This window comes from Chrysemys picta, chromosome 11 (genome assembly GCF_011386835.1).
Source record: "Chrysemys picta bellii isolate R12L10 chromosome 11, ASM1138683v2, whole genome shotgun sequence".
In the NCBI taxonomy this organism is placed as follows: Eukaryota; Metazoa; Chordata; order Testudines; family Emydidae; genus Chrysemys; species Chrysemys picta.
Window position 1 is genome coordinate 50,553,394 of NC_088801.1, and position 14,859 is coordinate 50,568,252.

Sequence of the window (14,859 nt, forward strand, 5' to 3'; positions counted from 1 at the left end):
TTCTGAGATTGCCGGAGAGAAAAAACTCCTTACCCCACATGTTTATTCTACACACAAACTCAAAAATCCTCTGTCTGTAGTTTTTTTAGCTAATATTTTTCTAACTGAAAGAATTTCAATTATTGACTCAAAGTGACCTACTTTGAGATTTTCATTATATTAAAATCTCTTCATATAAAGAATCAGGAAGGGCCTAAAGGGTATAGAGAGGTTAATCACCTTGAACCACAATGGGGAAAAGATCATACCAAAACCTAATTCAGATTTGTATTAATTTCCTGATTTATTGCAGTTACTGACAAAGCACTTACAAAATCCAATTGCAAACATTGCAAATAACACTCACGAGAGGGCCTGGTGGACCCATTGAGCCAGTTGGTCCGGCTTCACCCTAGAAATTCAAATGAAAGCACAAAAAACATGTTAGAGGAAAATGAAACTCCATCTCTTATCACCACCACTTAAGTTTAATGTGGCTTTATTAGGGACAAATTTGCATAGCAATGTGTGGGAAGTTACATAAATCAGTCCCATTGCTGATGGGAAGAGCCATGTTTCTGAGGGCTTGGCTACACTCGGGACTTCACAGCGAAGCGCGAGTGTAGTCGCGTCACCAGAGAGCTCTCTCGCAGCGCTGTAAGTATTCCACCTCTCCGAGGGGAGTAGCTTGCAGCGCTGCGAGCGAGTGTACAGCACTGCAGGCACTGATTACACTGGCGCTTTACACCACTGTACTCACTGCACTCAGCGGGGTGTGAAAAAACACCCCTGAGCTCAGCAAGTTGCAGCGCTGTACAGCGCCAGTGTAGCCAAAGCCTGAGTTCCCACTGAAGCAGAATAAGCTCATCCCTAAGAGATATACTGAATAATGCACAAGTTTCCAAATGCAGCTAGAGAATAGTACCTTCCACTCCTCCCCAAGATATTTTCATGCCTGACCCATCAATCTGCTACAATTATGATGATTTATTATTGAGCACTGTCAGTGTGCTTGATTGCCAGAGAACCAGACTGTGGTCAGCCCTTGCTTTGGCAAGGATGGGGTGGGTAGGGAAATGCAAGAAGACAAAGACTGACCACAACAGCAGTGTGGATGAGCAAGACCTGTTCACATCCTCCTCCCTAGGGCAGGGAGAGCAATCTAATCTACAGGATACATGGCTAAAATGCCAACCGACACTTGTGCCCTAAACACATGGGTATGCTTCTACTGTTGCTACTAATGGCAGAACTGAACAGTGTGAAATTTTAGCAAAAATGTTTTGGTCTAGACAAGATGGATGACACTAAGCTGGAGGGGGGAGTTAGATATGCTGGAGGGTAGGAATAGGGTCCAGAGTGACCTAGACAAATTGGAGGATTGGGCCAAAAGAAATCTGATGAGGTTCAACAAGGACAAGTGCAGAGTCCTGCACTTCGGATGGAAGAATCCCATGCACCGCTACAGGCTGGGGACCAACTGGCTAAAGCAGCAGTTCTACAGAAAAGGACCTGGGGATTACAGTGGATGAGAAGCTGTATATGAGTCATCAGTGTGCCCTTGTTGCCAAGAAGGCTAACGGCATATGGGCAGCATTAGTAGGAGCATTGCCAGCAGATCAAGGGAAGTGATTATTCCCCTCTATTTGGCACTGGTGAGGCCACATTTGGAGTATTGCATCCAGTTTTGGGCCCCCACCCACTACAGAAAGGATGTGGACAAATTGGAGAGAGTCCAGCGGAGGGCAACGAAAATGATTAGGGGGCTGAAGCACATGACTTATGAGGAGAAGGTGAGGGAACTGAGCTTATTTAGTCTGTAGAAGAGAAGAGTGAGTGCAGCCTTCAACTACCTGAAGTGGGGTTCCAAAGAGGATGGAGTTCGACTGTTCTCAGTGGTGGCAGATGACAGAACAAGGAGCAATGGTCTCAAGTTGCTGTGGGGCAGGTCTAGGTTGGATATTAGGAAACACTATTTCACTAGGAGAGTAGTGAAGCACTGGAATGGGTTACCTAGGGAGGTGGTGGAATCTCCATCCTTTAGAGGTTTTAAGGGCCTGGCTTAACAAAGCCCTGGCTGGGATGATTTAGCTGGTGTTGGTCCTGCTTTGAGTAGGGGGTTGGACTAGATGATCTCCTGAGGTCTCTTCCAACCCATATCTTCTATGATTCTATGATTCTAAGACAAACCAACCTGCAGTGCTTTGATTTAATAACTGATGATTCGTAAAAAAAGCCCAACATGTTCAATTCTTCAAAATTGTTTTTTATTCTGGAAAGTAACCAAAATCAGTTCTTCTATATCCACTTAACCAATAGGTTTTTTACTCCCAGGTAATAGTTCCAAACCATCTGCAGTTTCTGCCTTCTGCAGGCTAAAATAGTTTCAACACCATTTAGTAGGCTAGTATGAATATGGCAAGAAAAAAAACAATAAGGGAGTCTGGCACCCTTTTAAAAAAGTGGCTTTAACACAACTTGTCTCAATCCATGCTAGCCAACTAAACAATATTAAAACTACTTTAAACTAAATCCACTTACAGCTGACCTGCAAAGGGGAAGAAGCAGGTTTGGGCCACATAAAGAAGACCAGAAAAGTTTCTTTTCAGTGTGTTTTTTTTACCCTATAGACAGCTTGGAAGGATTCGATTTTTATCGGTCAATGTCGGTAAATTAGAGAGACACTATATACAATAATGTCAGTAAATGCTGATTGACACTGAAACTGAAGAAAAAATATTGTTATTGATAGTAATCGACATCTTCAGATAGGCAAAGGAAGAAAATGTTGCTTGAGAACTTATTAGAGTTTGATTTAAGGACATTTTCTTTGTAAATTTTGACATGTGCTGTTGACAACTTGTGTTTTAATAGCTCTAAAGCTTCAACCTTTTCAATCTCAATGTCTACTGTCATTAAATAATTATTGTCTGACATACCGATAACTTCCCTCAACTGTGAGAATTTAAATAGATAAAAATTTAAAAAGTTTAAAACCCATAATTTTGTGCAACTGTGAAAATTTAAATTGCTACAAATTGAAGAAAATGCTTAAAAATAAACATTGATATTATCTGTTGAAATTATTTAAAAAAATCAAATTCTGCCATGCCTAATTATAGATGCAGGGCCTGTCCAAATTCCCAAAATAGTGTAAGGCAAATGCACAAAGCATCTGTGCACCTCAGGAAGTATCTCCGTGCCAGTTCCACACGAGCCATTGAGCAGTGCAAAAGTGGCCTGGGATCCAGCTAGTAGAGGATCAACGGGATTTAGTTTAACATGGATCCATTGACCCCAACACTTGCAAATGACACAAATAATCTACAGCCATTATTCTAATGCACAAACTGCAGACCCAAACTGGGGATGAGGATTTCATCTCCCCAATCCACTGGCACTCCTGCATAAAGCCCAAATTCTTCAGCTTTAGGCAAGTGAAGTGGATTGCACAGATAGGGAAATTCCATGCAGTTCTGCTTAGTAACAATGAAATTCTCATGCAAGTAGCATCCCCCAAAACAGACCAATCACATCTATGGAGCTATTTAACAAGCAAATAAATAATCAGAGAAGTTGGTGACCAGCAGAGGAAGCAAAGTTTTTTTCGTTTTAAAGATCTATTATCTTCAGCTGTTTTTAGCATTATAGAAAGTATAATTAATCAATGTTCTTCCACAGGTTTTATTCTTTGGGCTTTAGGATCCTTTTGGATGAAAGACACTAAAATATCTAAACATGAATCATTAGGACACTCCAAGAGCTAAACCCTACAACTCCTTTGAAACCCCAAACCAAATTTCATAATGAAGATATTACCTTGGATCCAGTTGCTCCGACCTCGCCTTTAGGACCATCAAGTCCTTTGTGTCCCTTTGCACGAGGAAAAATATATAAGTATAAAGAGATACACACAAACAATCATTTATGATATTTATTATTGACATAATCTTTTATTAAAATATCATCATCAGGGTGGATCTGAGCTGAGGAGAAAAAGAAAGAATACACACAAGAAAACAGATGGGAAAAGAGTTATAAAATACTTTTCAAATGAAACAGCTGTTTGTGTGAGATACGTTTACTTGGGTTTGTTCCCTCTGAGAACAAGAATCCTGCAAATATATATAAAGAACTTAAAGCAATGAGGGGAAAGCTCTGAGCCACAGTAACCCTATTTATTTCTCCCTGTAATCCTGTTTATTGCTCCCTGAAGTGGAAACCTGGCCACAAACCTTGGTAATTTATAACTGTTCTGTTTCATAAACATGTCCAACCCTAGAGTTCCCCTTCCTAGTGCCAGATCTGCCAGCATGATGGGAGAACAGTTAGCCAAAGGTCAGTTTTGTCCCCGCTTGAGTTTAATACAGTATTTGCTTACTTTATTTCTTCCCAGTTGCCTGAGACATTTGAAACTAGAAAGGACAAAACACTGGAGATCAACCTGCACTTAAAGGAAGATGGACTAGGTTTTCTGGTAGGACTTTTCCATCTCTAACTCTCATGATTTTGCCATTACTAAATGGATCAAATAGTCTACTAGCATACAATAAGCTGATTGCAAAAATTACAACTGTTGTGAAAGATTATCTGTAAGACAGATAGGTTAATGTTTACCCTGTGGCCCTTTAGACCTGGAAGACCTGGAGCACCAGGAAAGCCTCGAGATCCCTAAAATAGAAAAACACAAACAGAGATAAAGTGACCTAGATCTGTACAGTTGAATACTCTCCTTACACATCTGAGTAGATACACTTACTGTTAGTGCAGCTAAGACAGGTAAGGGAACTAGGAAAAAAAGTACTAGGTACATTGATACATATCTAATACCCCTTCACCTTGGGGCTACAGCATTGCAAGACAAACAACATGTAACAATGAGGCCATGTGAGATGAATGTTCCTTTTATGGTCACCATAATGTCCTACTGAAGTTTAGAGGTTTCCTAGTAAATATGCATTAAGGGTTTCCCATGATTTTACTGGGCTTTGGATCAAGCCCTAAATCCATAAAAGAAGTAATACAGTAGAAATCAACATCAAAGCTAGTTTTTTAATGTAAGGAGAAGGGAACCTAACAAGTTAAGTGGGTTCAAAAGACAGCTATAATTTAAATTAAAAAAATCAACTGCCAAATTTCAATCTGTCTTTCTCACACTGTGATATGTTGAATCACAAAACACCACTAAAGCAGTCTCATAAGCAAACTGTTTCTAAAACTATCTTAGCAACTATTCGAAAGCAACCTGGAGAACTTTTACCTGTACAGGAAAATGAGGCAAAAAAACACAGAATTTTTTTTTTTTTCAGAAAAGGCCTAAATAATTCCTAGTAAGACAGGGAGCTAGGCGTGTGACAGTATTGCTGAGATGAGTTCCTGTCTGCATCCTGTAAAACTTGCCCATACCGGTATTGCCCTGGCCTCTTCTTTTGTCATTCAGTGTTGCACGCATTCTAAAACAATATGCATTTCCACACCTTTTGGGGGCGAAGCCAGACTTTGAGGCCCCTGCTCCCCTACTTGGTGTAAACTTTGCTTGTGCCAATCAGAAACGAACACAAACAGGTTTTGGGCCCCGTCTCCTATGACACTTCTATGATGTCATAGTTGGTACTTTATGGGCCTGCCTGCCATGTGCAGGCAGGGAGAGGAGAAAGAAAAATGAATCCTGTGTATCCTGTGTACACCCGTAACCGAGCCTGATCACCTCGAAGCCTCTCTCTCAGCTCACGTGTTTCAAACAGAGTTTCTACGTTTGCCGGTCGTTATGCGTTGGTTTGTATTTGTAAGTATCAGTTATTACTAAATGCTGCATCTTTGTTTATAAATATTGTTAGTAGATATTTTAGTCATTGTGTGTTTTAAGTTTCATTAACTCTATTAGCTAATCAAATGCTGCTCCCTTACCCCTTGTAATTATCCCCAATAAAACTTTAAATTGATTAATTTTAGTTGTGTGTGTGTGTGTGTGTCTGCAGTTTGCATCGTGACCCATACTCTCCTTGCATCCCTTACCAATATAGTCTATTGCCACGTGCAGCCTGGTAAATAACAGGCCTGCATTTTCTTTCGCCCCTGCGTGCCCGAGGCAATCCACAAGTATATTGTGTTACTACGATGCCATATTGTTCACATACATTTGAAACTTGGAGTACCTTCTGCTCTTGGGCCTCAGTTGAGCAAATTACTTATGCATGTGCCAAACTAATTATTCAGTCACAGTATGCACATGTTGAAAGTTAGGCATATGCTTTTAAGTACCTTGCTGAATCAGGCCTTGAACATTATGCTGGGGCTGTTATCATTTCAAACATTACATTTTCTGCTTCTACAGGACAAAGGGGCTCAGTTTTCCCCAAAATGCAAATAGCCAATTAAAGGTGTCATTGCAGTCTCAAAGGTAGGACACCAGGCCTCTCACCCATAGATCTGTGTGCTACAATGAAGCCTCAGAATGTGTATGGAGAAAGAGCATTTAACAAGGGAAACTGAGGCGCAGAAGAAACAAAGGGGTGAAATCCATATACTCCTTACTTGAATTGAGTGTAAAATTAAATTGTCAACATTAGAAAAATGGGATCTCCTTCAACACAAAGCAGTTGGGATCAGGTGGGGAAGGGAAGTCCATTTTTGAATGCTTGTGACTTCCCCATCATAAATAAAATGACCCTTCCATTTCCTCTTCATTGACTGGAATCGCTGTTGAATAACTACACTGTGGATGACAAACTGCTAAAATGAACTACGTATTTAATACAAAGAACAGCATTTTCTGTAGTATTGTCATATTATGTCACAGAGTTTGAAATGTCATGTAATGACATATACCATATCCAATCTAAAAAACCAATAACCCCAGTTCCTCTCTCTGTCTGAGTTGCACTCCAACACAATAGACAGCACTAGCAGCAAAGAGCTGAACGCAGGTCCCTGATCCCCAGCTACTCTCCCACAGTGGAAGTTAGAGCAGTAGGGGAGCTATTCTAACTTTTGCTGTTGGCATAAGCTCTATAGCAGACCTTTCACCAGACAGGGATCAGGCTCATTGATCCCCTGCTGCACAACACCCTCCTCCCGCCCCATTCTCAACATGCCACCAGCAGGCACACCATGCCCACTTAAGCTGGAGATCGGAAGGGCATCTTGCCAGCTTTACTTCAGCCAAAGATTCCTCCTAAACAGTGGAATTCTCCAGGGGGAATCTCTGGGTGGTTTAAGGTCCCTTTGTGAACCAGAGAAACCAGCCCAATGAATGCCATATGTCAGACATGCAACATACCACAAACTCATCATCTTAAAATAATTTTTCCCCACCATTTATTTTATTAAGTATCTGACTTAATTACTAGTAGCTATTTTTTTGAAAAGACAAAATACAGGAACAGTAAATAACATAGAAAAGGAGAAAAAAATTAAAGTATATCAAATCTGGTTAGAAAAATCTGTAAAATGAGCAGCAGTGATAATTAAGGACCAAATTCTGGTACCCTTAACTTGCAGTGAGAGTACCTTACTGTTGTAGTAGCATTGAAGTCGGTGGCACTACGCAAGGTGTAAATTATTACCCAGTAATAGTAAGCGTACCAACATCTAGCCTAGTGTGAAGAAAAAATGTTGATCACCTGTTAGCTAGAATTTATCAAAAAGGGTATAATTTAGACATATTAAAAAATAAAAACTATAAAAATATTATAAACATCATGAATCATTATTCATATTCAGGAAGAAAAATCTATCTCAAATGTGAACATTAGAATATGGTCCTTTACCTACAACGAATGAGTTCTGGTTGTTATTAGTATTAAGAGGAGACGGTAAACAAAGATTTGAATTATCAGTGTCAAATATATGACTGATATAGGTACATACTGGACAGGCTGAGCCCTCTCTTTACCCAACAAAAGATGCCCAGCAGTGAGGCTTCTTTCTATTGTTATAGTCATTAGAAGGTATTTGGGTGCAAATAGGAAAACAAATTCATATACAGTATTCCCCTCCCTCCTCTCTGCAAGCGCACACACCTGCTACACTGGATTTATCACATGCTATCGGAGAGTTTCCAAGTCCCTGGCTAAAATATTGACAGCAGATTACCGCTCTCAATTCACACCCTTCCACGCTTCCTACTGTACAAATGCTCACCACATTTTCTCAGGCTGAGTGCACATCTAGATGTGACCTCTCCATGCCCCTAACTGACCTTTTTATTATAGGCTTTGAGAAATTATATTCAAGAGTTTAAATAAATCACTCTAAAATTATATGAAAAAGTAAAGATGAGCCATTAAGCGGAACAGCTTGACAGAAGCAAAACATCAGTGCTCCTCAGTCTGCATTAGCCTCTTAGGGTATGTCCACACTACAGCTGGCAGCGACCCTCCCAGACCAGGTAGACAGACTTGCACTAGCTCGCCTTGAGTTAGCGCACTAAAAATACTACTGGGGACATTGCCGTTTGGGCTCTCAAGGCCACATGGTCCCTGGGATCTGAGCTCAGATGGCTAGACTGAGTCTTCGCCAGCATTACGGTATCCACACTGCTCAAGCTGAACCAGGGCAAGTTTGGCTACGCAGGCTGGGAGTCCCACTCCCAGCTGTAGTGTAGACATACCCCTAGTCTCAAGCAGAGTTTAAGGTGTTGCCGTTGACTTATAAAACTCTTAAATCATCTGGGACCTGCCTATTCGAGAGATCACCTCTCTCCCCATGATATACTCCCCCAACTGGAGCCAACAGAGTTACCCAAGCTGGAGTTTCAAGCTTGAAAAGACAGCAGGCAGCTAGAAGGATGTTCTCAATGGGGGCCCTTCAACACTAGAATTCACTTCTCCCCTTTCAGGGCACACTACAAGGCCCATTACATTTTCTCAGATATTTGGAGTGGATTGAGAGGTGGTTGTGATCTTCAAAAGAGAGGGATTTTAAAAATGTTTTTCTATATGATTGACTGCACCACACCTGATGCAGGAGGACATTGTCCAGGCTTGCCACAGGAAGGTAGCAGTGCTTTAAAAGGGGTGGGGGTGGAAGGAGGTCAGAAACTGCTGCAAAAAAAGGTGGGTGGGGGTCTGCTTGGCGATGCTGACTCATCCCCCGGGGCATGAAAGTTTTTCAAGGGCAGAAAGTTTCTCAAGGTGCAAGTCCTAGGGTTAGAAGTCCTTTCTCAGGCAGCAAGCAAGGCAGGGAGCAGAGGATTCAGGCATGCGAGGCAGCATGGCTCCACGTGGACGCAGGATGATGAGAGCAGGGAGGAGAGGGTACTCCACAGGGAAGGCCTCCACTGCCGGATAAATGGCTTGGTAAAGGACTTTAAAAGGAAGTGCTGGTTAAAGGAAGGAGGGTCTGGGCTCCTATGGTATGGCAGAGAGCCAACCCCCCTTTCTTATAGCCCATCTTAACCTTTCTATGAGTGGGGGTGGATGGTAAGGTCCAAGCCATGGGTTGGCTGAGGGACCCGGATGGAAAATGAAGGGGGGCTGGTGGAAACCCTGAGTAGTTATTTGAATGAACATGGAGTTGCCTACGCTGTACACTTTAATCTGCCGGATAGTCACAGATAGCTAATAATAAAGTTGCGGCCTGATTAAATCCATATGAAGTGTCTCCTATCCTTCTTATGGTTTAGCCGGGCAATGCCCAGTTTGTTCACTATTGTGTTCCATCAGTCAGGGTTGTTTTAAGGTGGGTTTGCAAGTATTATGAATTGTGTATTTTAGAATTATGTTAAAGTACTTATAAATGTATGATAGCTGGTGCTCTGTATAAATAAATACATTGATTCAATCTTCCCCCATCTCCTATGTAATTTAAGAGCAATTTAAATTAAGAAGTATCATTTAAAGTCATGTGGCTATAGATATACACATACATATAGATATGCATAAATATGTGGTTTGGAGCGACTGTGCTCCCTCAAAGTTGTTCTCACACTCCAAACACATTTTCTCTTCTGTGGGTATTTTGGAGGGTACATATTAGCAGTGTCTATTTCATCCTTACAGTGGGGTCATGTAGAGGTCATGCCTGGAACATGGGAATGCAGTACAAAGCAGCGATGAGCCTGAACTGTCAAATTTTGATTTGGATGTAGATCCAAATATTCCTAAAGTATGGAAGTGTTCTACTTTGTGCTTTTGGTCTGGCACCATCTTTACTTTAAAGCACTAATGGATAGTTAAGGATTTTTTTATTTAAGTCTGCTTACCACATATATGTACACTAATGACCAAAGGCTAATTTGTTTGTTCCGACAACTGCAATTAGTACTTTTCATTTGGGACAATAAAGGTTTTAAACCTGTAACTGATGTAATCATTAGCGCACAGAAGAATCAGGTGAAGACTGAAGCCTAATTTTGCCCAAATATGCTACAGAAATCCTACTGCTTAATGTGGGATTTCTAGAGAGGGCTGAGAAGATGCTTTATGCAGCATATATTTCTGCTTCTCTGAGAAGGAGTGTGATGGGGTGTGCTCCCCACACTGGCCCTGCAAGAGCTGAATTAGGCCTGGTGGGCCCAATCAGCTAATGAGGCTGCAAATTGAGGGGCTTTAGGCTGGAGGCAGCTAATTACAGAGATGCTCACCTACAAGGGACAAGTGGGGCTTCTACAAAAAAGACAGGAAATTTAAAGCAGAGGGGGCAGCAGGGAGAAGTCTGCAGTCACTCCCTGGGAACAGTGAGGAGTGTTTGAGGGGCTACAGAGACGTTGCCTAAAGTTACTGCCTGGGAGGTGGGAGCGAAAAGACTGGCAAACCAAGAGGAGCGGGGAAGGCCAGGAGGTATGGAAGTGGCTCAGGGAAAGGCAGCAAGGTGCAGGGAATGGACCTTGGCTGCTGTGTACAGGGGTCCCTGAGCCAGAACCTGGAGTAGAGGGTGGACCCAGGATCTCCTGCCAGCCACTGTGGGAGTGGCATTGTAAGGCAGTGAAGCAGAAGCCTGTCTGAGACTGCTGGAGAGCAGGAACCTTGATACACTCTCACCCAGAAGGGGAAATCAGAATAGTGACCTGGCCAGAGGGCTGAGTAATGAAGAGGACAGCTGCGGCTCCTGAGAGCAAGAGAGGGGCTACAGAGGAAAAACTGCCAAGGTGTAATGACTGGAAGGCGCGTCGGCCTGACTGAACTGATCCCCAGAACTGCTAGGAAATAGCACCATCCAGCAGTGAGTTGAACAACCCATCACAAGGCATAACCTGAACCACCTAACTACTACCTTCTGCAGCATTTGCACTATATATTTAGGAGCCCTTTCACTCACCAACCATGTGCCCTTAGAAACATGGGGCCTGATCCTGGAAAGTGTCTCCTGGGGCATTGAGCACCAAATATTTCCATTAACTCCAACGTGAGCTGCAGTGGTCTGCACCTCCTGGAGCTGCTCAGCACCATGCAGGACTGAGCCAGAAGTGCACAAGCCACAGCGTGAGCTGAGCCCACGTATGTAATGCTCATATGAGTTCTGGGGAGGAATTCTACCTTGTTGCATGTGCTGAGGCAAAAGTGACAATAATTCTTTCATGAAATTTCACATTAAATCTATTGTCACTTTATTTCAAGCAATTTTGTGCTTATGAAATCCAGCTTTCTCCAGCAGTTTTGTAAAGTATATTGTGCACATTGAAAATGTAAGTTTGTACATGTTAGTGATATCAAATGAATACATATGAGAACAAGAACATAAAAGGCTCTAGACTATTGCCTGCTCAACTGTGACAAACACAGACAATTGAGAGGTTTGAGGGGTTTTTCCTGATTTTTTTTTCCTTTTATGTTTTGTTTAAACAGGTCTCGTAGGGACTGACCTAAAAATCCAACATCTCCTCAGAGAAACTGAGTAAAAATGCCTTCTCTGGTACACACAGCCAATCAAAGAACCAAAAGAAAAACCATGTGAGTAGGACAAACCATGCAACTTCCTCCGTGTGACCAAACCTGTTTGTAACCTTAAATGCATTCTAACAAAACTACCGCAAAATTAGCAGAGACATACAGATGGTGCAAATTATTTTAAAATGTGTGCCCAGCTTGGATAAGACTTTTGCAAATAGAAATTCCCTCAGACAAAACTACCTATTTGCAGAAGCATCTCAAACTCAAATGTTCAGGATGATATTGAGTACTTTTAATTTTCAGGTAGAAAATGACATACAGATTTTCTTCCTGTCACCACTGCTTGCCATTGGACATGAAAGCAGTATGGAGGAGAATTCACTCCTAGGAGCAGATTTTATGTATGGGAACAAAGACATAAACTAGCTTTAAACAGGAGTAACTCTTAAACTGGCAAGCAAACACATGGCTAATAAGCCACATATGTGTACTATGCACCCAGTTCGCCCTTACCTTACCCCTTGGGTTGTTATTTACACCAGTGCAAAGTGGTGATCATTCTGATCTGGTACCACATTACCCCACATTGGTGTAAATGACAACACAAGATGCTGGTAAATGGTGACTCACGTTTGATGGATCATATTCATCAATGGTGTAAATTCATTGCTGTCAAGGATGAATTTCGCCATACGGCAGCAGATGAAAATGTTATTGGCTGCATGGGATGATATTCTGTATCCATGACATCATTCTAGCACAATCATCCTGGCACAGCTGTTATACATTTATAGTTTTTACATTTAGTTTTAGAGTTCTCTAAGATGGTGACTATGGATAAGAACATACGGCTATAAGAGGGTATACTGACCCCAATCTTAGATCTGGTCTCCTTTGAAGTCTTTTAGACGCATTGTGGGCCTGTAAAAGAACCCTCGGGGATAACCCAAGACAATCATTGCTAAAATATAGCATTGTATTAGTTCATTAGGAAACTGACTACAAATGTATTGAAATAGTAACTGTCACTACATTGCACCCCATTACTAAAAAGAAAAAAAATATATTTATTAATGCCACAAACGGTGTGTCTGCTAAACTATAAGTCATCATGGTCTTACTGTAGATCCTGGGAATCCAGTCTCGCCTGGTTGTCCTGATCTTCCAGACTCACCCTAAAAAAACAAAAAAAGTGAAGATATAAAAAAGTCAAAAATAAGTTACCATATTATCTCTCTGTCCAAACTTCATGTCCTCATTCAACAAATCATCTTCATCCGTTTTCTCTCCAGTAACATAAATTAACTACACTCGTGCCCTATAATATCTGTTTAATTGTGCTGACTACAGTAATAAACTTGATTGCTACATTTATTAATGTAACAAAATTCTTATGAAAACGCTGGAGGATTGGGCTTAAAGTGGGTCTAACGTGTACTTCAATGTCACTAGATGGCGCTGCAGAATAGTTTTGCTCTGGATTAGTAAAAATGTAACCTTTTATAACGATAATTTAACTTTGTTCATGATCTAAAAATTTTCTGCAGTAATATTAACCTACAGTGGTTTGGGCTTTAGCTTGGTATCTTTCCTTGTCTCTGTGCAGAAGTCTGAATAATTAAGCATAATTCGATGAAAGCATTTTCTGTGAAATTTGAAGGCGAAAGAAATCTGAGTAAGTGAACTTTAAAGAGGATTGTTTACAGTTAGCCATAGCCACCAACCAAGCAACCCTTTATTTGCATGAATTAGTTATAAAGCATCCAGGGCACTAGACGTAAAGAAGCTAAAAGGATTCAGGAAAAGGAACATTCTAGACATAGGTGGTATGACATTACACATTATGAAGGAAACTAATGGACCTCTTAGGAGTCTGGGCTCTATTGGCTTCGGTGGATTAAGAGCTGATCCTTTCCTAAAATTCCTATTGCTCGAATTATTTGTACTGTATAATTGCCACTAAGGGAGTTCATTATGTCTTCACAAAATATAATGTATTTCCATAACTTTAACTGACTTTTACTTTTAACTCTTTACCACTTGTTAAAATTCAATTTAAGGTGCAACAGTCATGCTTTTACAAACACAGGATACATGTGCGCCACCAGAAAACCCTTCACCTAGTAGTATGAGGTTACAAATTGGTGACAGAGGGATCATAGAAGATTAGGGTTGGAAGAGACCTCAGGAGGTCATCTAGTCCAACCCCCTGCTCAAAGCAGAGATATGTTACTCTAACACAGGGGTAGGCAAACTACGGCCCGCAGCCATTTGAAGCCGGCCCGCGAGCCACACCAGTGGCTCAGCTCCGCTCTGGTGCTCTGGCCAGGGCGCAGGGTCAGGGGCCGCACCACCTGGCTCCCGGAAGCCAGCATGGTCCCGCTCTGGCTCCTACACGCGCCAATGGGAGCTGCAGGGGTGGTGCCTGCAGATGGGGCAGCGAACAGAGCTGCCTGGCCGCGCCTCCGCATAGGAGCTGGAGAAGGGACATGCCACTGCTTCCGGGAGCCATTTGAGGTAAGCGCCTCGGCAACTGCACCCCTGAGCCTCTCCCCACGCCCCAACCCCCTGCCCCAGCCCCGATCCCCCTCCCACTCTCCAAACCTCTCGATCCCAGCTCAGAGCACCCTCCTGCACCCCAAACCTCTCATCCCCAGCCCCACCCTAGAGCCCGCACCCCCTGTCTGAACCTGCATCCCTTCCCGCACCTCTGCCCCAGCCCTGATCCCCCTCCCGCCCTCTGAAGCCCTCGATCCCAGCCCAGAGAACCCTCCTACACCCCAAACTCCTCATGGTCAGCCCCACCCCAGAGCCTGCACCCTGTCCCGCATCCCAACCCCAATTTTGTGAGCCTTCATGCCCACCATACAATTTCTATTCTCTGATGTGGCCCTCGAGCCAAAAAGTTTGCCCACCCCTGCTGTAACACATCACAATTATAACTAATGGTTATTTTATTCCTTCATTTTCAGATGAGGTTAAAACTTGAGGAACAAATCAAATGGTTTAAAAATAACAATACATAATGTCATAGATCCAGATCAACATT

General features: G+C 42.2%; 1 protein-coding gene across 4 annotated transcripts in view; it reads right to left on the bottom strand.

The window, feature by feature from the left end:
- COL5A2 (collagen type V alpha 2 chain) overlaps nt 1-14,859 on the bottom strand; it is a 179,995-nt gene that overhangs the window by 54,191 nt on the left and 110,945 nt on the right. For all 4 annotated transcript variants that reach the window (XM_065561993.1, XM_065561994.1, XM_065561992.1 and 1 more), the window contains 4 exons: nt 12,932-12,985; nt 4,597-4,650; nt 3,799-3,852; nt 347-391 (listed from right to left, as the gene is read on the bottom strand). In XM_065561993.1, the coding sequence (XP_065418065.1) occupies nt 347-391; nt 3,799-3,852; nt 4,597-4,650; nt 12,932-12,985 (207 nt within the window). The remainder of the gene's footprint in view (nt 1-346; nt 392-3,798; nt 3,853-4,596; nt 4,651-12,931; nt 12,986-14,859) is intronic.